The sequence below is a fragment of the Paroedura picta genome, chromosome 3 (genome assembly GCF_049243985.1).
Source record: "Paroedura picta isolate Pp20150507F chromosome 3, Ppicta_v3.0, whole genome shotgun sequence".
NCBI classification, from domain to species: domain Eukaryota; kingdom Metazoa; phylum Chordata; class Lepidosauria; order Squamata; family Gekkonidae; genus Paroedura; species Paroedura picta.
In genome coordinates, this window is record NC_135371.1 from 86,621,853 (window position 1) to 86,646,678 (window position 24,826).

A 24,826-nucleotide genomic window follows, 5' to 3' on the forward strand; every position below is an offset into this window, starting at 1 on the left:
CAAATGTGAGTTGTGCATAGAAATTGCCATCTTTCATGTTTCATTTTTTTTGCCTTATTGCGGATAATTTTTTCCTGTGTATCCTTGTACATATCATATTTATTTTATTTATTTATATCATTATGTCCCCCTAACAGCTCAGGGAGGTATACAACATTAGTCCATTTTATTTTATACAACAATAAAACATGAATGTTAATAACATTTTAAAACATTAAGCATATCATATCATTTCTTTGTCAGTAATAATTCTCTGTGGTAGTTATCCAGGGGAGGCCCCTATTGATGTTAGCAAAGCTTCAGAAACTCCAACTGGTCCAGAATGCAGCTGCACGAGTCTTTAGGGGGCCTCAGTGGAGGGCACATATAACGCCTGTGCTCTCTCAGCTGCACTGGCTCCAGATTGGAGACCAATTTAGATTCAAGGTTTTGGTCATGACCGCTAAAGCCCTAAATGGCCTGGGACCATCATACCTTCAGGACCACCTCTCACTGTATGTCCCCCAAAGATCCAGTGAGCAAAATTTGCTCAAGATCCCTGGCCCCAAGAATATAAGATTGGCCCTGGATTGGTGGAACGCTCTTCCAAACGAGATCAGAGATAAAATTCACCTTCTCTCCCAATAATAAGATCCAGACAACTGACAATTGTAATATGTTTTATTTGTTATTTATATTCTTATTTTATTTATATACTGCCCTCCCAAAAGGCTCAGGGAGGTTTACATAAAACGTCATGAGTATACATTGAAATCTAGTGGTAGTAACATAACAGTGGTTTCAAAATTGAACATAACAGATTATAACAAAATATGATAACAGATTCAAAGTGTGATAACAACTCTCAACTTTTAACATGAACCCATGGGGGGTCAGCATGGCTCAGATCATGGAGGGGGATGTTTGGGGCACTAACAGATGTTGTTGAGTCAGCTGACCTCAACCAAATGCCTGGTAGATGAGCTCCCTTTTACATGACCTTGGGAATTGTGGGAGTTCAGGCAGGGCCCTGATCTCTTCAGGGAGCTCGTTCCACCAGGTGGGGGTCCGGACTGAGAAGGCTCAGGCCCTGGTTGAGGTCTTTGGGGCCAGGGATCACCAGCCAGTTCACGGTGGCAGAGCGTAGGGCTCTTTGGCGGGTATAGGCAGAGAGATGGTCTCTCAGGTATAGTGGGCCCAGACTGCATATGGCCTTGAAGTTGGTTACCAAAACCTTAAGCCTGATCTGGAATTCAGCAGAGTTGTTGAGCTAGCAGAGTTGTTGAACTGCAGGATAGATGTGGGATCTCCACAGTGTATTTGTGAAGATGCTGGCTTCAGCATTCTGGATCCGTTGCAATTTCCGGATCAAGGTTAAGGGAAAGCCTGTGTACGCTAAGTTGCAGAAGTCTAGTCTAGAGGTGACCGTTGCGTAGATCACTGTGACTAGGTGTTCTGGGGCCAATTATGGCGCTAGCAGTTTGGTTGGCGCAGGTGGTAAAAGGTCTCCCACACTATTCTCGTGACCTGTTCCTCTACGGAGACGGCGGCATCAAAGATTACACTCAGGTTTCTGGCGGAGTGAGCTACCAATAGATGCACTCTGTCCAGGTTGGGGAAGCGTGCTTCCTCGCTCGGTCCCTTCCTAACTAGTCACAGGACCTTCATCTTTGAAAGGTTGAGGTTCAGACAACTCTGTTTGAGCTCGTCACTGCTTCCAGGCATCTGGCTAAGGATTCTGGGGGAGAATCAGGGCGGTCATCCATCAGGAGGAAGAGCTGGGTGTCATCTATGTATTGGTGGCTCCCCAGCCCAAACTTCCGCACAAGCTGAGCAAGAGGACACATGAAGTTGTTAAATTAGATAGGAGGACTGCTTCCTGTGGGACAACCGAGGCCAGCACATTCAGTTTCTGGAATTGACCGTGCAGGGAGTACTCTGGAGGAGAAATCCTCATGGGTTAGGATTGCCACCCCTCTCCCCCCCAGCCCTGCGGTCCGCAACTGATGGTGGATGGGTCCTTCTTCGTAGCTAGCTTTCAGGTATACACTCTACTGAATTTACCATGACTACTTTTTGTTGATCTTTAAGGAGTTAGTAGACTTGAATTTTGTGAATACTAAGATTTCAGAGACTGAATTGCACAGACATCTGATGGTTGATCTTGGCAGGCAGATTGTATGGTTGTGTTACATTGGAAGAAGAAGAAGAAGAAGAGTTGGTTCTTATATGCCGCTTTTCCCTACCCGAAGGAGGCTCAAAGCGGCTTACAGTCGCCTTCCCATTCCTCTCCTATTGAGCAGCTATTGTGCTATCATTACACCAGTGAAGCAGCCATATTCATAATATACCATAAAGCAAAATAAACTAATAAAAAGAGGCAGCAGGGCAGCAGTTCTTATCAATATATCCACAGTTTTGTTGGCAACCCTTCTATCACCCACCAACCATGATGGTATGTGCTGAAAATATCTCCATGTTTTGAAAGAGCCAATAAACAGGCAATGGACAGAAGCAATGGCATAACATCCCAGAACCTGATCTATACCTTCTTCCAGAAACAAAATGCACAAACATGCTACCCCAGGATAACTGTTTCTATAGCACCTCCAGCTAAAGAACCTTGGATAGGAAAGCTAGGGAAAATGTTTGTGAAAGAACTGTGTGCCATCTTTCCAACATGCAATTGTTGGTAAGTCATAACTAAATATATCTGCTGGCCTCAGGTCTTCAGCAGTAGTATCCGTTGCATGCCTGCAGGATAACAGGCTATCTAGAAGTAGAGGTAATTTTTCCTGAGACCCTCCTTGAGAGGTTGTCGTTCACCTTGTTTGTTAAGATATGTATGTATTTATTCCATGAGGTTTTTGAGCAGGTAACCTCATTCTTCTGTCACCACTGCTGATGGGTCAAACAATTTTATTTGCAATTTTTAGGCAGTGAGGATGCATATTACATTGACTCTTGTCTTTCATCTATAACATCTGACCTGTTATGAGCTACTGAAGGAATTTTCATTTTTCCTTACACCTCCCTCTAAAGTGCACTGAAAGCAAGAACTGCTGCTGAGTTTTTCTTCATTTGTGATACCCTGCTTTCTTAAAAGCATATGTGAAGTGTTTGGTTGACACAGTCCTGAGGCTAGCAAGAGTTTTGAATTGCAGTGTGTCACCAATTCAATTTCCTAACAAATAACATATGGTGTCAATACTTTGAAAAGGACTAATATTTTAATGACTATCCCACTTTAGTTTCAGAGCAAGTAATAATTAAAAGACACAGATCGCAGTTCATATAAGTTAAGTGCACAGAAAGGGCAAAAGAAGCATACTTTTAAAATGTTTTTGCTACACAAGCTCCAAATGCATAAGTGAAAGAATTATAGTTCAGTTTTAAAAGCCTCGTGGTTTCAAATGTTAATATACAGCAGAAACAATTTATTTGCAATATTATGTATTATTTATTACTAGTAAATAAGCCCGCTGCAGGCAAAATGCAGCGAGCGCTAGCAGAGCGCGCGAAGAGGGCGGCGGGGCTGTGCGGCCCTGCCTGGCAAGGGCGGGGGCGTCCTGTGGGCCTGGTGCCTACCTGGGGTGGCGTCGCAGGAGCTGAGCGGCTGGTGCTCCGTGGGACAGAGCAGAGCTTGCGGCGGCGGTCCCCAAGGTTCCTTTGGCAGCGGCTGCTGGCTGGTTGCGCCGGGGGGGGTGAAGTGTTGGCGGCAGCGGCAGGCGGCGGCCCGGCAGAAGCCGGGAGAACGGCGGGGCTGGGCGGGAGCGGCTTCTTGGCCCCTGAGTGGCCCTCTCCGAGTTTTTATCCCGGATGGGTCCCGCCCTAACTCCTCCCACAGAGCCCTTACTCTTTTATTTATTCCGCGCCACGGGGCGGGGTTTAAAGATAGTAGGCCATTCAAATTCCTTGTGAGAGTAGTGAAGTGAAGACATTCTAAATAAAATGCTATACCCACCTGGCAAGCAGATATCACACAGGATGTGATCTGTAAAGAAGAAGAAGAAGAGCTGGTTCTTATATGCCACTTTTCTCTACCCGAAGGAGTCTCAAAGTGGCTTACATTTGCTTTCCCTTTCCTCTCCCCACAACAGACACCCTGTGAGGTAGGTGAGGCTGAGAGAGCCCTGATATTACTGCTCAGTCAGAACAGCTTTATCAGCACTGTGGTGAGGCCAAGGTCACCTAGCTGGCTGCATGTGGGGGAGCAGAGAATCAAACTCGGATCGCAAGATTAGAAGACTCCACTCTTAACCCCTACACGAAGTTGGAAAGCTGTGGTATAACTTTCTAAATAAACGAACACCATTTTTGTCCCCATTCATTCCACTTATCCTTATACTTCATAGGCCATAACCAGCCTGCCTGAAATCAATCCTTATTGCACAGTTGCATCCCTTGAAGAGACTCTGCCTCTACGGTACAGCATTTGCCTTGCATGCACAAAGTTCAGTGTTCAGTCCTCAGGAACTCCAGTTCAAATGATTACATAGAAGGTGGTGTGAAAGCCCTCAGCTTGAGACCACAGAGTTGTTGCCAGCCAGAGTACACAACACTGATTTTGATAGGGAAGGGAAAACAACCCAGTTTGTCTTCACAGCACCACCCCAATCCACATCAAATGTCTCCCCAGCAGCTACTTAGGTTTTTAAAAGCACATTCGTGAATCTCTCCTATGTCATGTCTAGTTTTGCAACAACTGAAAATTTACTCCTTTTTTCCATAAGAAATTGTTTCCTGTGAGCCCATCCGCTTCTGAAACTCAGAAAATATAGAGATATATAACCAAGAAGGAAGCAAAGCCAATGAACTTTGGGAACAGAAAGAATACTTCAAGGAAAAAATCTCTATGTATCTGAAAAAGTGTGCATGCACATGAATGCTTATACCCAGAATTTAACTTGGTTGGTCTAAAAGGTACCGCTGGATTCAAACTTTGTTCCGTTGCTTCAGATCAACACAGCTACACACCTGAATCTATCTTCAAGGAAAAATTGTGTGTGGTCATAGTACCAGAATGGATTGTGTAGAGCCTGTCATTGTATATGAGCCATGTTTGTTCTGCTGTATTGCCTATCAGTTGCAGTGTGCAGGCTCATGGTAACAATCACCTTCTACTGTTGTAGAACAATAGCCTTCTGCTATTGTAACTGAGGTGGCTTCATTTGTACAAAGGTGATCGACTTCATGATGATCCCACAGATGCTGCAGTAGTGACCACTTTTTGTTTCCATTCTAGTAACCAATGATTCCAATGGACGTCTATGGAAAGAAGTAGGTACACTTTATTATTGTGACCAGCATTTTGTTTTTACATTCAGACTATTTATCCTGGTTGAGAAGCTCTCCATTTTAATTAAACTATGATTGAGGCCACAATCCAAAGTTTGCTTACTGAGAAGTAAATCCACATGAAGCCAACAATGCTGGCTTCTGGGTAAACATAATTCAGACTATTCTATGCATTTATGCATTCATGGACTGTGTGGATACCAGGTTAGTTTTGAAACATAATTTACGGATGCCTAGGGGATCATAGTACAGACACATCGCAGCCACTCCCTGTTTCTATAAGCCACAAGAAGTAGTTATGTATGTAGGGGTTGGCTGGACCCATGCCACTAGAGGAATCCTCACTTTAGCAAAGAAATACAAATTATATATATTTCATCCATTGTGTAATTTATGTTGCAGTTAAACTAACAACCAGATTATAGTGATGCTTAAGAGTCAGCCCCACTGAATTCAGTGGAACTTACTCCCAAGTAGGTGTGCATCTACAGTATAAGTGTAGTTTTATTTTGAAACAAAATTTTAAAAAACCAATATTAACACAAGTCCTAGAATGAAGCAACATTAAAACAGAAGATTTACTGGGCCCCAACCTTTTGGCAGCCATTTTGTGATAGCACTCACTATCCTTTCAAAAAATTTGAAAGTGCCAGCTACAAAATTCTCTATGTTTCTGCCCTGGGAGTGCCATGCACAGTAGTCCTGAAAGAAGATAAACGTATACTGAAATGTTTCATACCTTCCAATCCAATTTATTGCTAAACTAGCAAGAAAGCCCATTGCAAGCAGGAATGCAATCGGCACTGGGACCCAGGGGACACCGGGAGGTGTAGATCTCTCTCTCTCTCTCTCTCTCTCTCTCTCTCTCTCTCTCTGTGTGTCTTCATGTGCCTCCCAGCAGGAGGCAGAGCAGGTAATCAGGGCTGGTGTGCAGTTTGGGGCAGCTCTGTCTGTCTCACTCTCCCTCCATTGCAGCAGGGGCAGCTCCCTCTGTGTCTCTATCAGCAGCTTGGAGCAGCTCTCTTTGTGTGACTCTCCGCCTCCCTCACAGCAGGAGCGAGAGGTGGGTGTTCGGTCTGGCAAGGCTCTGTGTGTCTCCCTCTGTCTCTGGCGCGTCTGAGAGGAATGTGGCTAGTGATGAGATAGGGCTAACCTGAATCATCCAGGTCAGTTATTCTGCCTCTCTCCTCTTTAAAATTTTTTTTCCATTATTTGGCACCTGTGAACATAACACCTATGAATCATACTAAAAATATTCTGGTAAGAATTAATGCTGAGGGAATAGTGCCATTTATTAGGCTCAAAATTGCATCTCCCAGGATGTACCACACAGCACTGTAGGTTACTCTTCTCTTACAACTACTCTCCCTCCATTTCTCTATAGCAGGCTTTGTCAATCAGGGTTTTGTGAAGCCCTGGAGTTTGATGATCCTGGAAGGATTTCCGAAATTGGTGGGAATTAATTTTAATATAATTTTTAAGTTTTTAATATAATTTTTAAGCCCTGGAGTTTGATGATCCTGGAAGGATTTCCGAAATTGGTGGGAATTAATTTTAATATAATTTTTAAGTTTTGTTAAACATTTATTAGGTGATGTGAACATTTATGGTCGCTGACTCACCCACCCCCTCCCAAAATGGTTAATGATGGGCCATGTTCTGCACCACTGTGCCACTTCTGGGGTTTCTTTTTTATTAATAATTTGTAAACAATATGCAAGATCTGTGCTTGATTCAAGTGCAAATCAGGAATATCCTACAGGAGGGCATCAGGAGATGTGTATTTAGCATAGTTAGAATAGAAACTTCCTGATATATTTCAAATAATCTCCAGTGTCGTGATTGGCTCATTTGGAGACTTCCCGATCAGTCTGTTGGCATACTTGGCATACTTGCCAACAGACTGAGTGAATGCAGAACAATTAAACAGTTAGTTAGAACTGTCTTCTTTCACTTTTTAAAATATAACTATTTTATTCTTTTAAGCAGTTTGCTGCTTTACTCGCCTTTGCACTTTTAAACTCCGCCAACAGATTCTATTCCTTCATCGTGGCGATACAATATGATACTGTTCACATTACAGGGCAGAATCCAGAATAAAAGTTTAGGGGTAGCACATGCCGCAAAGCATAATGAAAACTCTTTAATATTTTTCTTTGAAAAGCAGAACTGCATACCAACCCAACCCCGCCCAACAAACACTTAATCCACAAGGCTTTTTTCAGAGCCAGCAGCCAGACATGAAGGAAACAACACGCTGCAACAGAAATGTGGTAGCAAAAAGATACCCAGCAAAACACTTACATACACGTTGCGGCTGTAGAACACGGACGGATAGCCGCCTCCCCTACCTCTTGTTCGGCTAGCGGAGCTCAGCGGACCTTCCCGGCTGCCGTAGGTGACCGGCCTTGATCAGGGCTTCTCTGGTCGCCTAGCAACGGCGCGGGTTTGAGAAGGCCGAGTTCGCAGGTAAGCGGAGCCCATTTCGCGCGGAAACTGCCGCACAGAAGGAAACTTTTTAACGGAGTGAGGTCAGGCTGATGCACGGCTTGTTGGCTGGGGCAAGCTGAACAGAGGGAAGGGCCATTTACTGCCGCTAGACGATCCTTAATCTCATTCTCAGGACGAGCAGACCTAGGCAGAGAAGAAGCAAGGGGCGAGATTGCAGGAGTGGGGACCCTTGCCCCCACTGAGCCCCCTCTCCTCCCCACCCACCCCGGGAATTCTCCAAGGTGGAGTTGGCAACTCGAAACACAGGTGGGCCAGCACAACTGGGTACTACCATGTATTTCTTCATCAGCCCTCCTGCACCCAGCTAGCAGAAGCTGAAGCAGGGCACTTCCTTCCCAGCCGCAGCAAGGGGAGTGGGCTCTGAAACGGGCAGCCCACCAGGATTTTTCCCAGCAAAAGTCAATGGCTAATTCACCCATGTGGGCAAAACTGCCCATTGTGTGATAAGGCCTGTGGGCACAACTAAGAAATGAAGCCCCTGACAAATACAAAATAGAACCGTGCAGTGAGCACACATAGAATTGTCTTGCGCAACAACTGCCAGCGGTCAGAGGTTCTGTGGAGACAGAAAGCATCAGGAGACATTTTTATAAGCTCTGAGAGGACAGGGCTCATTGGTTGGCCCCTGCCTGTGGTATGGCTATTGAAAGCACAGAAGTGTGGTTTAGTTAAGGCTGCAATCTGAGAAATAATTCCCTGAGAACAATGATATCTCCTGTCCAGATTTACTCAAATCTAACTACAGGGTGTACTGGTTAGTATTAGACTACATGAGAGCCAGTGTGGTGGAGTGGTTTAGACTTTAGAGCAGTGGACTCTAATATGAAGAGCTGGGTTTGATTCCCCATCTTCCACATGCAAACAAATTTCACCCACTCAAATCATACTTAATTAATTTGACCTATGTTTAACTATTACCCAAGTAAATTATCCATCCTGCCACACAGTACAAAAACCCCAATACAATGTAAAATATGCCAACAACTCCTCTATCCACCCAAATCAGGAAGTTAAACAACTCTGAGATATCAAAAAAGATTATGTGAGCCAACCTACATAGGGGGGAAAGCATATAGAGAAAAACAATAATAACAAACCAAATCCCCACAAAGAAAGACAAATCTACAAGAGGAAAACAAACGCACTAACTCAAGTTTCTTCTGTTTAGGTTTTTTGACTCAAGTTCCTGTTGTTAAGAATATTACATATTCAAAAGAAGATTCTATTATATTGTACTGTTTTCATGATAGTTCCAGTGTAAACCACCCCGAGCCATAGGCGAGGAAAGTATATAAATATAATAAAATAAATACGCTTCTCAGGAGGTGGTGGGTTCTCCATATTTGGACATTTTTAAACAGAGGCTGGATAGCCATCTGGCAGAGAGGCTGATTCTGTGAAGGCTTAAGGGGGTGGCAGGTTACAATGCATAGGGTTGTGAGTGTCCTGCATAGTGCAGAGAGTTGGACTAGATGACCCATGAGGTCCCTTCCAACTCTTATTCTATGATTCTAATAAATGCAGCCAGCTGCCCCCTTGAGCCATCCACAGTTCTTACAGAGCTCTCTCAGCCCTACCTACCTCCCAAAGATGACTGTTGTGGAGAGAAGAAGGGAAAGTGATTGTAAGCCGTTTTGAGACTCCTTCAGACAGTGAAAAGTGAGGGTATAAAAACCACCTCCACCTTCTAAATCTGGGAGACCCAGGTTTAAATCCTCATTCTGCTGTGAAAACTCTTTGGGTTATCTTGGGCCAGTCATTCTCTCTGTTGTCATAAACCACATCACAAGATTGTTGTTATACATATAAAAGAAAGAGGGGAGAACGGTGTGGTAATCTGCTTTCTATATTGGGAAGGGGAAGTGGAGCTTAACTAAATAAATACAATAATGAATTGAAATTAATAAAGTTAGACTGGAGTACCTTTGCATAGGTTTTGGATTGTGTTCATACAGATTGATCAACATGCTAATATCAGAATAATTATGAAAATTAATATCCTTTCAGCTAAATGCTTTGTAAATCTAATGGGGATAATATTTATTTACTTACTTACCCAGTTACTTATCTACCATCTTCCCTGAGGCTCAGGGTGGTTTACATAAAACAGGGAACAATACAGGTATCTCAGAAGTTGTAACAATAATACAGTGGTAACAATTAGAAAATACAATAGAATGGTAGAACATTGGAGAGAACATTAACCACCGTTGCATACCAACGTCCTTGTGGGTTGGATGGATCAGCAGTGGTTTCCATAGGAGGGAGGCTCAGGGACCATTGGGAAGTGTTTGGTTCAGGTCTACCTCAACCAAATCTCAGGAAAATAAGAGGACTTTGATTTGAATCTTTTAAGGAAGAATGCAGACGTTAATGCCCCCTCCTCAGATTTATGTTGAAAGAACTCTGGCAATCATTAAGCCAGATATCATCCACAAAGAAGATGAAATAGAAGATATCATTCTCAGATCAGGATTCACTATTGTACAGGTAATGTGAAAATAAATTCTTGAATACTCAACAGGAATTTGTAGTCTTATTGCAACTAATAACTCATACACTGAAGAGGCTTTGCTTCAGTATAAATATGGTATCATTGCAACTAGCTTTCCTGTCTAGACCGTTTTTATAACCCCTGTCTTTCAATATGTATTTGCAGGCAGAATATTTCTGGAAAGTTTTATGTTTCTTGCCCACTCACATACAAACCCAGGGCAATTTTTGAAACCTAATGCAAATTTACAATCAACAATATTTTATTGATCTGTTTTAATGTTTAAGACATTGAATGACAAACAAAAAGAGAATGATAAATGTATACATATTGTCTGCCAGTTATGTTTAAAGAAAACTTCCCTGAAGAGTGCTGTACAACATTTTTTGATAGAGTAAAAACATTTTTCCCTTGTAGCAATACTAAAAATAAAAATTTAAACGTGAACATCAGTTAGGATTTATTGTAAAGCATCAGTTTCATACCATCATAAAAATGTTCTTAATATGTTGGCAAATATGTTGCCGGCAGAGACCTTCAGTAATGCTCTAAGGCAGGGGTAGTCAAACTGCAGCCCTCCAGATGTTCATGGACTACAATTCCCATGAGCCCCTGCCAGCGAACACCATCTGGAGGGCCGCAGTTTGACTACCCCTGCTCTAAGGGGAGCCAGATTGATTGTTAATTAGTCCTAGAGGCATTGGGGGCTGGTAGGCATGGAGAGACCCCATTGTGGGAGATCTGGGCCTTGCACCCCCCCAGGGGGGGAGAGGAATTAGTTTCATCTGTATTAGTTAGGTTAAGGTGGGTGGGTTGGTTGGTTAGTGAGGAGGGTTAGTATAGAGCTTAAGGCTAGATAGTTAGGTTGGGGGGATGGTTGCAGCCCTCAGAGGGAGTGCTTGAAGGAGGGGCCTAGGAGTGGTCTGGGATCTCAATTATTATGGGCCAAGGAAGGTATAGTGTGGGGAGGAGGCTTGACAAGAGGATGGGGAGACATTCAGGTCCAGTAGGCCCCCGGCCATGCAATTCTCAATTCCAGGGGCCTGGACACACTCAACAACTTTCTAACCTCTGCCCCATCGTCAGACAAATGAGGGAGGAGGCTAGGGTGGAGCTGACACTGGTCTTGTGCAATGCCAGGTGAATTAACAACAAATCCTCTGCCCTGCAATCCTGTTTTGCAGGGCAGGGGGCAGACCTGACTTGCGTGACTGGATTTCAGTGTCCATGATGATTTGCTGTCCTCTGGGTCAACATTGGACCTGGTGTCGACCCATGGTGACACTGGGGTTCTCTCAATTTGTTACTGGACCCACTCATCAGGCCAGCCACGCACTTGATTTGATCTTCAGTGCTGGGGTAAAGATGGATCTGACAACGGTTGACCCCCTGTCCCATGGTTGGACCACTACTCCCCGGGGGCCCAGCTCAGGATACTCTTCTTCCCTGTGTGTGCAGTGGGCATATTTCAACCCACCCACAGAGACTTAGGATCCAATCAGTTTCCTGAATGCTCTGTGGGACCCACTGCCTCCTGGCAACTCATTGGCTGCACTAGTGGAGGACTGGCAGTCCTGCTTGTCTGCCATCAAAAAGATCACTTCTCGGTGCCCTATACTTCCTTGCCTCAAACTAGCTCCATGGTATACTGGGGAGCTACAGGAGAGGAAGAGGGAAGTGAGATAACTAGAACGAGTGTGGAGGAAGACTCACGACAAAACTGCAAGTACACCTTATCGCACTCTTATGAAGGTATGTGAGATTGCGTTGAAGGTGACTAAATGTGAGCTTATCATGTCTACGAGCTCTCACCCAGCCCAATTATATAGGGTAGTTAGGTGTTTTACCTCCCTCCAGAAAGGGCACCAAAACACTTGTCAGTTGGACCATGGCTGTGAGGCATTAGCAAGCTTTTTTGCGGACAAAGTCTTGTCGCTCTGTTGGGACCTTCCTGCCATGCTTAATACAGAAAGGGAACTGAGGTCCCTTGGCCCCCTTGGGGGGATGTTTGATGGCTTCAGACAGCTGTCTGAATCTGAAGTGAACAAGTTACTAGGGTTGGGGAGGGTGACCACTTGCCCCCTGGATCCCTGCCCGTCATGGTTGCTCAAATTGGGTGAGCAACAGACAGGAGGCCTCAGGAAGCTATTGTCAATCTCTCCCTGGCTACCTGGGAGTTCTCAGAGGAGCTGAAGGAAGCGGTGGTTCATCCCTTACTGAAAAAACCATCATTGGATCCACAGGACCCAGCCAGCTACTGTCCAGTCTTGCATCTTGTGTTTCTGGGTAACGTAGTTAAAAGAGCCACAATGGACCAGCTCCTGGTATACTTGGAGGAATGTTCAGTGCTTGACCTATAACAACAGGCTTCCGTCTTGGCCACAGGGTGGAGACAGTGCTGGTCGCCTTGACGGATGATCTCCGGCGCTAGCTGGATTGGGTGGGTTGGCAGTCTTCATAACGCTCAATCTGTCAGTTGCATTTGACATGGTCGACATGAGTTATTGGCCCACTGCCTTGCTGGGGCTGGGATTCAGGGGACAACTCTTCAGTGGCTGTGCTCTACTCTCCAGAACCAGACACAGAGGGTGACAGTAGGGGAGGAGTTTCAAACGCCTATCAACTCCCTTATGGATTTCCATAGGGAGCAATACTTTCGCCTACTTTGTTTAACACCTTTATGTGCCATGTAGACCAGCTGGATTGAAGTTATGGTTTGTCACCAATCTGCAGGTGACACCCAACTCTATTTCCTGCTGGACTTCCACATGGACATCTCCCCGGATACATTTGCCAGATGTTTGAAACCTGAAGCTGGGTTTGAAATTCAACCCCTCCAAAACAGAGGTCATGTAGCTGGGCAGAAAGGGGGCAGATCAGGAAGCACGTCTGCCTACCTTGGCTGGGGTGCAACTTAACACCTTGCCCTCAGCTAGAAATCTGGGTGTGATCTTGGATGCTTCCCATTCAATGGAGGCCCAGGTCACAAGAGTAGCCTGCATGGCGTTTTACCATCTTTGTGAGGCTACAAGCGCCCTACTTGTCCTCGGACTGCTTGGCTAAAGTGATCCATGCAGCTGTCACCTCCAGATTGGATTTCTGTAACTCGCTCTACAGAGGCCTACCCTTGTCCTTGACCTGGAAATTGCAACTGGTGCAGAATGCAGCTGCTAGGGTCCTCACAGGCACATCTTGGAGGGCCCATATCCACCCAGTGCTGAGGCAGCTGCATTGGTTGCAGTTTGCAGTCTGGATCAAGTTCAGGGTTTTGGTACTAACCTTTAAGGCCATCCCCAGCTTGGTCCCCGCTTATCTGAGGGACCGCTTGTCTCTTTTTCCTCTTGCAGGGCTATTCACTCTGCAGGTGCTAATCTGTTGGAGATCTCTGGCCCCAGAGAAGTTTGCCTGACCTCAAGCCAGACCAGGGTCTCAGCCCTGGCCCAGACCTGCTGGAATGAGCTCCTGGGTGAGCTGAAGGCCGTGATAGAGCTGGCAGAGTTCCGTAGGGCCTGTAAGATGGAGCTCTTCTGCCGGGTCTTTGGTTGAGGCCAGAGCAAGTGAGATCAGAGGCCCCTTCTCAGTCTGGGCTAGTCCAATAGTCTGCACCAGGCAAATCACCCCATAACAGGTGGCAGGCTGCCGGACTGGGTTGTGGGGAAGGTTATTATTCGCCACCAGTCTTGTTTGATATACTGGATTTTATTGTGGGTTTTATAGGGGATTTTATCTGACCTTTGTTACCCACCACAAGCCGTTCTTGGAGTAGCGAGCTATAAGTCTTACAAATAAATAGCTGCTTCCTAACATTGCTAGATCAGAGATCTTCCTTCATTCTTTAAAAATGTCAATTCATTTCTGGAGAAGTAAGCCCACTGCGTCAATAATGAACAAACTGTTGTAGCTGACCACTAGATGCCACTATGGTATAGCTGTGGCCATCTTTTTAAAATGTAACTCAGTGCAAGCAAGTATATCCTTTTGATCTTAGAAATTGTCCCTTTCAACAAATGTATTTCAGTTGTTAAAGTGCTAGCACTGGTAATATAAAGTTGCCTATTTTATAAGGAAGTAATCAAAATCCACGGTAAAGAAGATTATGTAATACCTCTCTATTGCCCCTCTTCCTGTGATGTGAGACAAAGACAAGGGATAGAGTTGTACGTCTTCTGTTTATGGATAGCATTAAACTCCCTACCTCCTGGCAAGTTTATTCTGATATAGGTCTGATTCACACATGAAGCCACTTGGTATGGCATCTGCTTAAAAATACAAACACACTGAGACTGTGAAACAACTCCCCAAACAGTTGCAGCTGAGATCACCAAGTTCTGACAAATCCCTAAAAATAGGAATTGGCAGCAATGCAGTGAATATTGTCACAGGTAGATAAGAAACCACTTAACATCTTTCTGTATAGAGTAGTAGTATGTATGGATTAGACTCTATAACACGATCAGGATTGAACCATACAAGAGTGTCTTCTGGGGTAGGATAATCAATTGGCCATCATTTCTCTTGACCTAGAATGTCATGTCTTACATTGATGTTACCAGCACTTCTTGATGAACACTGTCAAAGATCCAGAGATGTCTAACGGCATCAACTGCAGAACAAAGTTTGAGTTCAGTGGCACCTTTAAGACCAACAAAATTTAATTCTGATTACAAGCTTCCATGCACACACACTCCCACCGAACTCTAGGTGGAGATTGTTGACCAATAACTCAGTGCAATTAGTGCAGGGGTGGCCAGACTGTGCCTCTCCAGATGTCCTTGGACTACAATTACCACAAGCTCCTGCCAGCACTCATGGTAATTGTAGTTCATGGACATGTGGACTGTTTGGCCACCCCTGAATTAGTGCCTTGTGTATGCTAAAACAACACAAACAGGTCTAGACCCCTAAATAATACCCAGGTATGCCTGGAGCCTTACTTGCACAACAGTCCTTTTCCAGAAAGAAGAACCTTACAGGAAGATAGATAGTAGCAAATACATCTAGTGGAGAACTATAAGCATGAACTGAATTGTTGTATTTTCAGATTGTCCAAAAGATTCTGACTTTCCCTATCCAGAGTAATAATAGGTCTAAAACATGAAATCCACAGTGTCGTTTTGCTACTGTAAATTTTGTTTTAAATATTGGACAGTAGCTACTACTGGACAGTGGGCAGTATCCTAACACTCCATGTATTGAATGTCTGGTTTAGCTGCATTTGAGAGTTGTGGGGCCTCACAAAATAGATCTACTGGTTAGGAGAGGGAACTGTAGGAAAGAAGACACAGAAATCTGCTTGCTCTCCCACTGTACTGTTCCTTGCCCCTCCTCAATACAGCCCATCAACCCTCACAGCTGTGCCTCTACATGGGTCCTGGAACCCCAGTAATGATCATTTCAGGATTTGAAAATAATTAACAGAAAAGAAAAAACATGTGGGAACGCTCAGTTTGCCCTCTGGACATGGTAGGATACTGCCCCCTGTATCTAGCAGAATGAATTTTTTGTTGAGCAAACATTTACACTGATTATGTAATGTCATATGTTTGTGAAACAGTAGAACAGTGGACTGAAGTTACTTTTTTCTGTCTTTCTTTCTTTCTTTCTTTCTTTCTTTCTTTCTTTCTTTCTTTCTTTCTTTATTTCTTTATTTCTTTATTTCTTTATTTATTTTTGTAGAAACGAAAGCTCCAACTAAGTCCTGAGCAGTGTAGCAATTTCTACGTAGAACAGTATGGGAAAATGTTTTTTCCTAACTTAACAGCATACATGAGTTCTGGGCCTTTAACTGCAATGGTTCTTGCTCGTCATCGTGCTATCTCATACTGGAAGGAGCTGCTTGGACCAGCAAATACTGTAATAGCTAAGGAAAACTATCCTGATAGGTAACCTACTACATTCACAATATTTTCATTTTTTTAAACACCCTAATATGAAAGAGTTATCAATGAAGTTAATGGCAGTAATGATTTCAGTGTTGCAACCTTTATAGTGAAATTTGGGGGAAAGGCTGTGAGAGCAATTAGAAATAATTTATGAAGAGCCTTCTTTACATTTTCATTGAATACAATTAAAATTGATCAGCAAAAAATTGATCAGCTGTTTCCTCTGCCTGTGCTATTTCTACCATATAGTACTTGCGTATAGATTGGTTGTTCATGCAGAAGGGATGGGATTCTGTTTGGGACAGGACAGTATGGCCTTATGTTGCCTGTCAGTTTGATATGCTGTTCAGAATCAAGTACCAAGCAAGTTAATTGAGGTTAAGAGCTGCATCTCTGAGTAATTATGATAACACATATTTCCATTGCATCAGTTTAAGAGCAATCTATGGGACAGATGACCTGAGGAATGCACTTCATGGCAGTTCTAGCTTTTCCTCAGCTGAAAGGGAAATCCGGTTCATGTTTCCTGAAGGTATGAAATTTCTGTCTAGAATTTACACCACACTGATATACGCTATTTCCCTCTCTTTTCAAATATAGTCAATTTTCTCTAGGCTTTTTTTACAATACCTTCCCTGAAGCCTATGGATCATTTGCCTAGGATATTTCCTCCTTTTTTATTACTCATTACCACAATAAGTGGGGCTAATAAAGGCTGGTGTAATTAATTCAAGGATTGCTGTTACTTTAATTTCTCTAAGGTTTATTGTGGCAAGAGCTTTCATAGATGAATAAAATGCACTATTTATTATATTTAGATGTGTGTGCTGCTTCAGCTAGTTAGATGTGCTCATGAAAAGGTTCATAACACACAAAAAAACTATTGTGTGGAAATTTTTGATGCCCTAGAACAGGGGTAGTCAACCTGTGGTCCTCCAGATGTCCATGGACTACAATTCCCATGAGCCCCAGCCAGCAAATGCTAGCAGGGGCTCATGGGAATTGTAGTCCATGGACATCTGGAGGACCACAAGTTGACTACCCCTGCCCTAGAAGATCAAAGGATAATCACATTTGTTTGCAGATGGAGGGGCCACATGGAAGTGTAATGCTCCACTGAAGTATAAAATGTTACGTATGCAGTTGAACAAGTCCTTTGGTTAGGAATATCTTTGCTGCTATTCTGTAAGCATAGAGTTTATATGTGTTTGACGTATTTATAGTTCAGGCCATGCTTAAACTTGCCTCAGATGATAGCACAAGTCATGTGATGTAGCTGACACTGGCCAATCCCCTGTAGATAACATATTTTCTCTTTTGTATAATGTGTATGTTATATGTTAAGCTTTCCCTTTGATACAAGTTCTCCTGAGATCACATTAAATCAGTATAGCTGTGTATCACCAGTATGCTAAAAAAATTCTGATTCTGTTATTTCTTTTAACCTTTGCAGACAATAAAAATACCCAGATTTTATCCATGTGGTTCATGATACCTAGGGTTTAGTGCAAACATAATAATGTCTCATTTCCACATATTATATTGTGGAATGGGAGAACTTTGCTACCTCAGTGATAGTTATACTATTGTCTGTAGATTTTGTTTGTCTGACAACTATGCTAGGTGAATATCTGCCACTGGTTTGGGGGGGGAAAAGGATAGTCAGCAAGTCCAAATAAAGATTTGTGGAATGACTACATAGTATGCCAAAAAGGTAACCATGATATAACATTTCTGTAATCCTAGTCCAATTACATTGCTTATCATATGTCACATTGGCTGCATTGACTTACATGCCATCCGTCTTAGACTAAAATCAGTGACTAGAATAAAGTAGATTTTTTAAAAATGAAAGCAAAACTAATTATTTTTCTAGAGGTACAGTGTGTGACCACATAGCCCCTGATAGTATAATGTTTTTAGTAATTTGGGTTTTTTTTAATTACACAAGAACACATGGCTTATTTGAGTGGTTGAGGAGGCAGCTGTGTTTCTTACCACTCCTAATATTGTTCAATAAATGCTCATGTTAACTTTTGCAGTCAGCAGTGAAGTAGGGGAAGAAACAGATTTTCTCCAAAGCATTGTTCTTTATGTTCAGTGTAAAATATCGACATAAAAGCATACAGGCTTTTAGAGTTTCTACCTAAAACTTCTAGAGGTCAGGACTGAGTCCTGGTCTTAAGCTATGTACAGAATATATGATATATGAACCAGAAAATAATGTAGTTATTAATTTGGACATCTCAGACCCTACTTGAAAGCGGGATTTGAATGGTAAAATCAAGGAAATATTCAGATAACCTGTTATCTTCAGATTTAGGAATAACAATCTATGCATGGTAAGGAAGGATAATGTTAAACTTGGTATCTACTCTTAGTCTTACTTCATGAAGAAAGAGATATTTCTGAGGAAAGGTACCTAGATCTTGTACAACGAATAGTAGACTTTTTACTGTAGACTTGGGCTACAACGATCAGAATGATTAAAACATATTGAGAGACTAAAAATGGTCCTCCAGTTAACCAGACAGAATTTTAAAGTAGTATTTTGACTTAAGTACTTATCAAAATTGTGTATGGCAAATGACATCTAGGAAGCATTCCTACCCTCTTGTAGTAGAGTGCTTCTTTTGTAATGATGTCTGCTGTAGCATGTGTGCATTATGTAAAAACATAGCAAATACACATTGTTGTTTAGAACTGTTGTTTTTCTCATATTCAAGTGTTTGTATTTTTGACTACAAGCCTATATGGTAAGATTTCTTTATTCAGGCAAAAACCATGCTATAAACGGATTCTCTGAAAAGGGTGAGCCCTAGTCGCTCATTAGCAACTAGTGTTTAATTAGATCTTGTTTCAAATGTAGCAAGATAATTTAGAGATGATTTGTGTCTCAAAGGTTTTCATAATATGATAATTCTGCAGACAATGAATTGCACATAGATTAACTCAACAAAGTGAAATTAGGAGCTACTCAGCATATTTCTCTACAGTACTCTGTATCTCAAAACAAAGATTTAAATTGATGATGATGTTAGCCATTCAGTTGAGTCTGACTCTTGGTGATCCTATGACACAACTACCGCCATGATTTCTGATCTTCCACTGCTTCTTTTAGTTGTGTAATGTTCTGGCCGGTATCCAGTTTGATTGTATCTAACACTGCATACTTCATTGGCCTAGTTTCCTCTTTCCACTGACCTATCTGAGAATAATTGCTTTCTCCGATGAGTTGAATCTCATGATATGGACGAAGTAAGTGAGCCACAGTTTTGTGATTTTGCCTACTAGTGATAGATCAGGCTTTATGCACTGTAATATTTCCTTGTTTGTGACTTTTGCCATCCATGGAACCCACAGAAGTCTACTCTGACATTAGTCTTCAAACGAATCAATTCTTCATTATCTGCTCTTAATTATAAGGAAACAAAACATAAAGCATTAGAAGGCAATTCATTTATTTGAATAGTTTGAATTGAAACATATGTTTAATTATTTTATAGTGATTATTGAACCGATCCCAGTTGGACAAGCGGCCAAGGATTACCTGACCTGCTATGTCACTCCTACACTGCTAAAAGGACTTACAGCATTGTGTAAGAGGAAACCAGCAGATCCTTTTGTATGTATTACAATGACTGATAGTATTCAGCACTAGGGTTCTACTCTTAATATGAAGGCACACTTGATATGAGTGTAGCCTGGTTGCCTGTTAAGAATAGCTGTTATTGTATGAGAAATAGAAAATGACAGATAAGAGCAGTATTCCTCTATTTGCATATTAAATGTATCTCTGCCAAGCCAAAATACCCATAATCAATTAACCTTTGTGTATCAATAGCAGTCTAGACTGATTGCCTTCTTCCCCATCACTTTCTCAGACAATCCTGCAGTCCTAAACAGAGTTACACCCTTCGGAGTTTATTTGTATTAGTGGGTTTAGAAGGGTATAACTCTTTAGTATCACACTAATGGGTTGTTTTAGGAACAGTTTCCCATTAAAATAGTTGAAGACACTGAAATTATTCAAGAGAAGTTGGTATATAGGCACTTTTGTCAGTATTTTCATACGTAGGAATGAAGATGACTTTGAATGATATACTGTGTTTATATGCAAATGTAATTAGATATAACTTGTTTATGTTTTAATTTTTATTCTTTAGACTTGGCTGGCTGATTGGTTAATTGAACATAATCCCAACACTCCTCGGCTGCGACATAATGTGATTGTGGAGGAGCCTTAAAGAGGAAAATTTATTGGAAAATGGTTAATTTGCAAAAAGTACCTCTCAGTTAAAGATATTTCACTACATACTGTCTCTTGCATTGTTTACTAATATTAACATGAAATAAATATTAATTTTAAAATCCTCAATACACTGAAGAATAATTCTTTGTGAAGCACAGGCTAAAATAGCAATAACTGTGCTTGGTGCTTAAACTAATAGTCACTTATTACAAGTAGTAAATGGTAAAATAGCATCAGAGATTAGAACAACATTTGAAGCTAGATTCAGATGGGTAGCTATATTGGCCTGAAGCAGAAGAACAAAGAGACCAACATAGATTTATTCATGGTATAAGCTTTTGTGTACACACACACACATACAGACACACACTTCCTAAGATACAATGAGGTATACAGTGTAGCTGAGGAAATGTGCATGCACATGAAAGCTTATAACTTGAATCAAATTGTTGGTCTCAAAGTCGCCACTGGACTTAAACTATATTATCCAGAATTGTGTTGCTGGTTTACATTTGCCTGTGAATATATTTATTATATTTTATTTCCAAGATTTATAGCCTATTTTTATGCCCTGATCAGGCCCACTATGGCAGCAAACAAATTAAAAACATAAGGAAAAAAACATTTAAAAAGTCATTAAAATCAAACAGAAGCACACCATTAAAACACTTGAAAGCAAGCTAAAATACACAAACATATATAAAAAGGTTGAAACATGAGTCAGGAAAGAGAGATAACTTAAAAATAAATGCAAATGAAGAAAAATAAGTCCTCACCCAATGATACAAGATGGCAACAGAAGGGACAAGCAAGTGTCCTTGAGGACAAAGTTCCAGAATTTGGTTCCAAGTATCCAAATTTTTCATTATCCTATTTCTAATGACACATTTATAATAATGTATTATTTATGCAATATAGTTTTGAAGCAGCATATGTTATCAGAACCAAAGAAATTTTATCTTATGTCTATGCTCAACATAGTGTTTTAATATTTTGAGATGCGAGGTCTTAGTATTCAGCTATGCAAAACAGAATGCAAAGGGAAAAATACAAAAATAAAAGTATTTAGCAAAAGTTTTTATGACAGACACTTTTTACAATGATGTGCTAAATTTTGATTGCAGTCCTAAAGACATTTTCCTGGGACTCATTGAATAACACAGGACTTGCTTTAAATAGATCAACTGAGATTGATTCCTAATTAATATGTTACTTTCTGACTTTTTAAAATTGTAAAATTACCATTTTCTTAGGGTTAGGGTTGTTATTGACACTTCTATTGACATATTGTTATTGACACTTCTATCAGAAAACACCAAAATGGCTGAGTTCTGGTAAGAACAGGAACCACAGAAGTTTCAGCTGAACTGTACAGGCTATATTTAAATAAATAAGATGGTGCTACTGGGGCTTTGTTCAAATTCTGTTCTGTAATAAATTTTGTGGCATTCTTTTCCAAGAATTTCTGTAGCTGTAGAATAAGTATGGTCAGCATAATGAAGGGAAAACTATGCCTGATAAAATTCTTAAAGTCATCTTCTCTAGGCATGGATCTAGTTACTGTATCTGTTAGACCAGGGGTAGTCAGCCTGTGGTCCTTCAGATGTCCATGGACTACAATTCCCATGAGCCCCTGCCAGCGTTTGCTGGTAGGGGCTCATGGGAATCTGGAGGACCACAGGTTGACTACCCCTGTGTTAGACTACAGTTCAATATCTTCATATGTTCTGTATCCTCCAAGGAGCTCACCATGGTGCACATGGTTCTAAGTATGAACAAGCCAGATCAGAAAATTTCATTTCTCACTTAAGATTCTCAGTTAAATCCCTGGAGAAAGATTTAGACCTTTGACTCATTTAACAGTACCTATTCCCTCACTCCTAATAACACAGCCAATAATCTTGATCACCTTTTAGAGATTAGGATCCCAAAGTAGCTGACATGAAAGGAGTGGACTAAGAACATCAACTTGGTTGCTTTCCAAGCCAACATTTGAACTGCTGATCCTATCTACCAACAGATACAGAAGAACTTGCTGTTCTGAACATCTTCATTCTAGTGATGAGTGCAGACATCAGAAGTGAGAAAATAAGCTGTAAAGGGGTATTCCTCAAATAGAACATGGGAATGGTTTGTCTGCCTGTTAGGCTTTGCTTCTGTTTCTACTTAAGTTTCTCAAAAATATCAGAAATAAAATGCACAAACAATAAATGACTATATATGAAAGAATGAATGTGTGCATTGAGTGAGTGGGGGAAATTTAGTGTTATAAATTTTACCTGAGACTTTTTGCATCTCAGAGGAGTAGAAAAAGTACAAGAAAGAAGAACATAATCAAGGAAATGATGTCTTCTCATCTTCAAAAAGTCTCAATGCTACACCTAAAGCCTGTAATGCAGTTATGTAGAGTGTTTTCTCAGTTTCATGCAAAATTAACTCTGTGCTACTGGCTCTATCCCAGAAATTCCACCAAATATCTAGCCCCCTGGAGACCCAAATATGTCAAGAAACATGATTGATAAGTATTGTGTCCAAGAGAATGGAACCCAACCAAATTGCTGTGGTACCACCCCCTGCTAGTTGAAGATGGAGTGACACTATCATCAACTCAGGGGGGAGTCTCTTGTTGCTCTTCCCAGCATTGTGGCAGTAGTTAATGGCAAGGGGGGAGGGCAAAAACTTGCAGACAAAGGGGCTATGACGCTGCTTATAATGATAATATTAAAGGATTGAGAATTTATCCTGTTTTCCTACATGGATTTCCTCTTTGCAGAATGGTGATATTTTAAACAATCAGTTTTTTTAAAGATCTGAGTAGAAGTGTGGTTTCACTGGCGGTCACATTGAGCATAAAAGAAAACAGGAGGCTAAAATGTGTTCTAAACATGACATTGGTGGGCAAAAAGAACTGACCTATGTGATCTTTCACTTACCCAGCACTTCATTTGTACCAAGTTTTCACCTTCTTTGCATGCAAATGTGTCATGCCAGAGATCCAAATTTTGAATGGCATGTTAATATTCTATGTACAGGAACATTAGAAACACAGCAGCATAAACAGCATGTTAAGAACGTACAAGATCACAGAGGAAAGGGTATTTTTACCTGCAAGCTCCACAGTTAAATCAGCCTTAAGTGGTTCATATTATAGCTTTTATTAGTTGTAGTGTTTGACTTGCTACCTTCAGTTATAAATTGGTCATATCAAAGGCCTGAACCATTTGAATCCGATCACTTTTTGAACAGATATAAGCACTTATTGGTCCCCCTGCCCCCTTTTAACTCCTCTTTTGAGCCAGCTTGGTGGTTAGGACTGTGGATTTCTACTCTGGCATGCTGGGTTTAATTCTGTGGTCCTCCACATGCTGCCAACTGTGTGACCTTGGGCTCGCCACAGCACTAATAAAGCTGTTTAGACCGAACAGTAATTTCAGGGCTCTTAAACCTCACCTACCTCACAGGATGTCTGTTATGGGGAGAGGAAAGGGAAGGTAACTGTAAGCCGCTTTGAGACTCCTTCAGGTAGAGAAAAGTGGCATATAAGAACCAACTCTTCTTCTTTTCAGATTGCCATATTCTCTATTTGAACATTAGTTAGCGGTAAGCTAAAGAAGAACAAAGGGCTTGGTGTATGCCACTGCCACTATTGGTGTTTAGGTATATGACAGTGCTTTGAAAAGTCCTTCAAAAGGCATATACATTAATGAAACTTTTCTCTGTGACTTTGTTTCAACAATTGGTAAAGTTTTGTTTCAGTAATCAATATAAAATTAATTAAAATTAATGTCATAAATGCGTAGTTCCAAAAAAAAGATATGCAGCTGAAATAAGGTTGTCCTCTCCCCTAGCTCCCACCCCTTTTGCATAGCTTTTGAGCCTTTTTGACAAGAGAACCAGCTTGGTATAGTGGTTAGGAGTGTGGACTTCTAATCTGGTGAGCCGGGTTTGATTCCCCGTTCCCCCACATGCAGTCAGCTGGGTGACCCTGGGCTTGCCACAGCACTGATAAAGCTGTTCTGACCGAGCAGTGATATCAGGGCTCTCTCAGCCTCACCCACCTCACAGGGTGTCTGTTGTGAGGAGAGGAAAGGGAAGGCGAATGTAAGCTGCTTTGAGACTCCTTCGGGTAGAGAAAAGTGGCATATAAAACAGAACTCTTCTTCATACATTTAGCAGGGAAGTTTTTCCTGGCATGCATACAGAATGAGAGGAAAGCTTCCCCTGCTCAAATTATTTCTACTGTTAAAACTGTGAAAGGCTAAAGAGCCCTGCCAGAAAAACAGCTGGCCATTCTAGACTGAACATTTAAAGTGAGAGTCTTTCAATAAAGGAGAGGAAGACCCGTGTGGGAAAATAGCAAAGCAATAAGAGAAAACTATCCAGATGAATGGTATCTGTATTCGAATAAAA

The 24,826-nt window shown here is 41.7% G+C and overlaps 1 protein-coding gene and 1 long non-coding RNA gene across 8 annotated transcripts; one reads left to right on the forward strand and one right to left on the reverse strand.

Annotated features, from left to right (window-relative positions):
- Window positions 1-476: 476 nt before the first annotated feature.
- On the reverse strand, window positions 477-7,687 carry LOC143832384 (uncharacterized). Of its 2 annotated transcripts, XR_013229236.1 has the most exons (4): window positions 7,582-7,687; window positions 5,097-5,247; window positions 3,568-3,973; window positions 485-1,808 (listed from the first exon to the last, which is right to left on the reverse strand). It is a non-coding gene; the product is annotated as an uncharacterized LOC143832384 (long non-coding RNA). The 2 variants fall into 2 exon arrangements; XR_013229235.1 differs by having other exon boundaries at window positions 477-3,973.
- NME5 (NME/NM23 family member 5) lies at window positions 7,574-20,542 on the forward strand. Of its 6 annotated transcripts, none has more exons than XM_077326711.1 (6): window positions 7,574-7,746; window positions 10,145-10,278; window positions 15,959-16,164; window positions 16,596-16,696; window positions 19,671-19,789; window positions 20,331-20,542. In XM_077326711.1, exons 2-6 carry the CDS (start codon window positions 10,150-10,152, stop codon window positions 20,409-20,411), a joined length of 636 nt encoding a protein of 211 aa, XP_077182826.1. In that variant the 5' UTR covers window positions 7,574-7,746; window positions 10,145-10,149; the 3' UTR covers window positions 20,412-20,542. The 6 variants fall into 6 exon arrangements, with proteins under 6 accessions (XP_077182826.1, XP_077182831.1, XP_077182828.1 ...); XM_077326716.1 differs by having other exon boundaries at window positions 19,671-19,763; XM_077326713.1 differs by having other exon boundaries at window positions 7,682-7,746; window positions 10,149-10,278.
- Window positions 20,543-24,826: the final 4,284 nt, after the last annotated feature.

Excerpts from the sequence above, each read along its gene's own strand:
- NME5 (XM_077326711.1), top strand. The coding sequence starts at position 10,150 with ATGCAGACGTTAATGCCCCCTCCTCAGATTTATGTTGAAAGAACTCTG. Across the intron at positions 16,165-16,595 it reads AAGGAAAACTATCCTGATAG|TTTAAGAGCAATCTATGGGA; the intron begins GTAACCTACTAC and ends CCATTGCATCAG. Across the intron at positions 16,697-19,670 it reads CCGGTTCATGTTTCCTGAAG|TGATTATTGAACCGATCCCA; the intron begins GTATGAAATTTC and ends ATTATTTTATAG.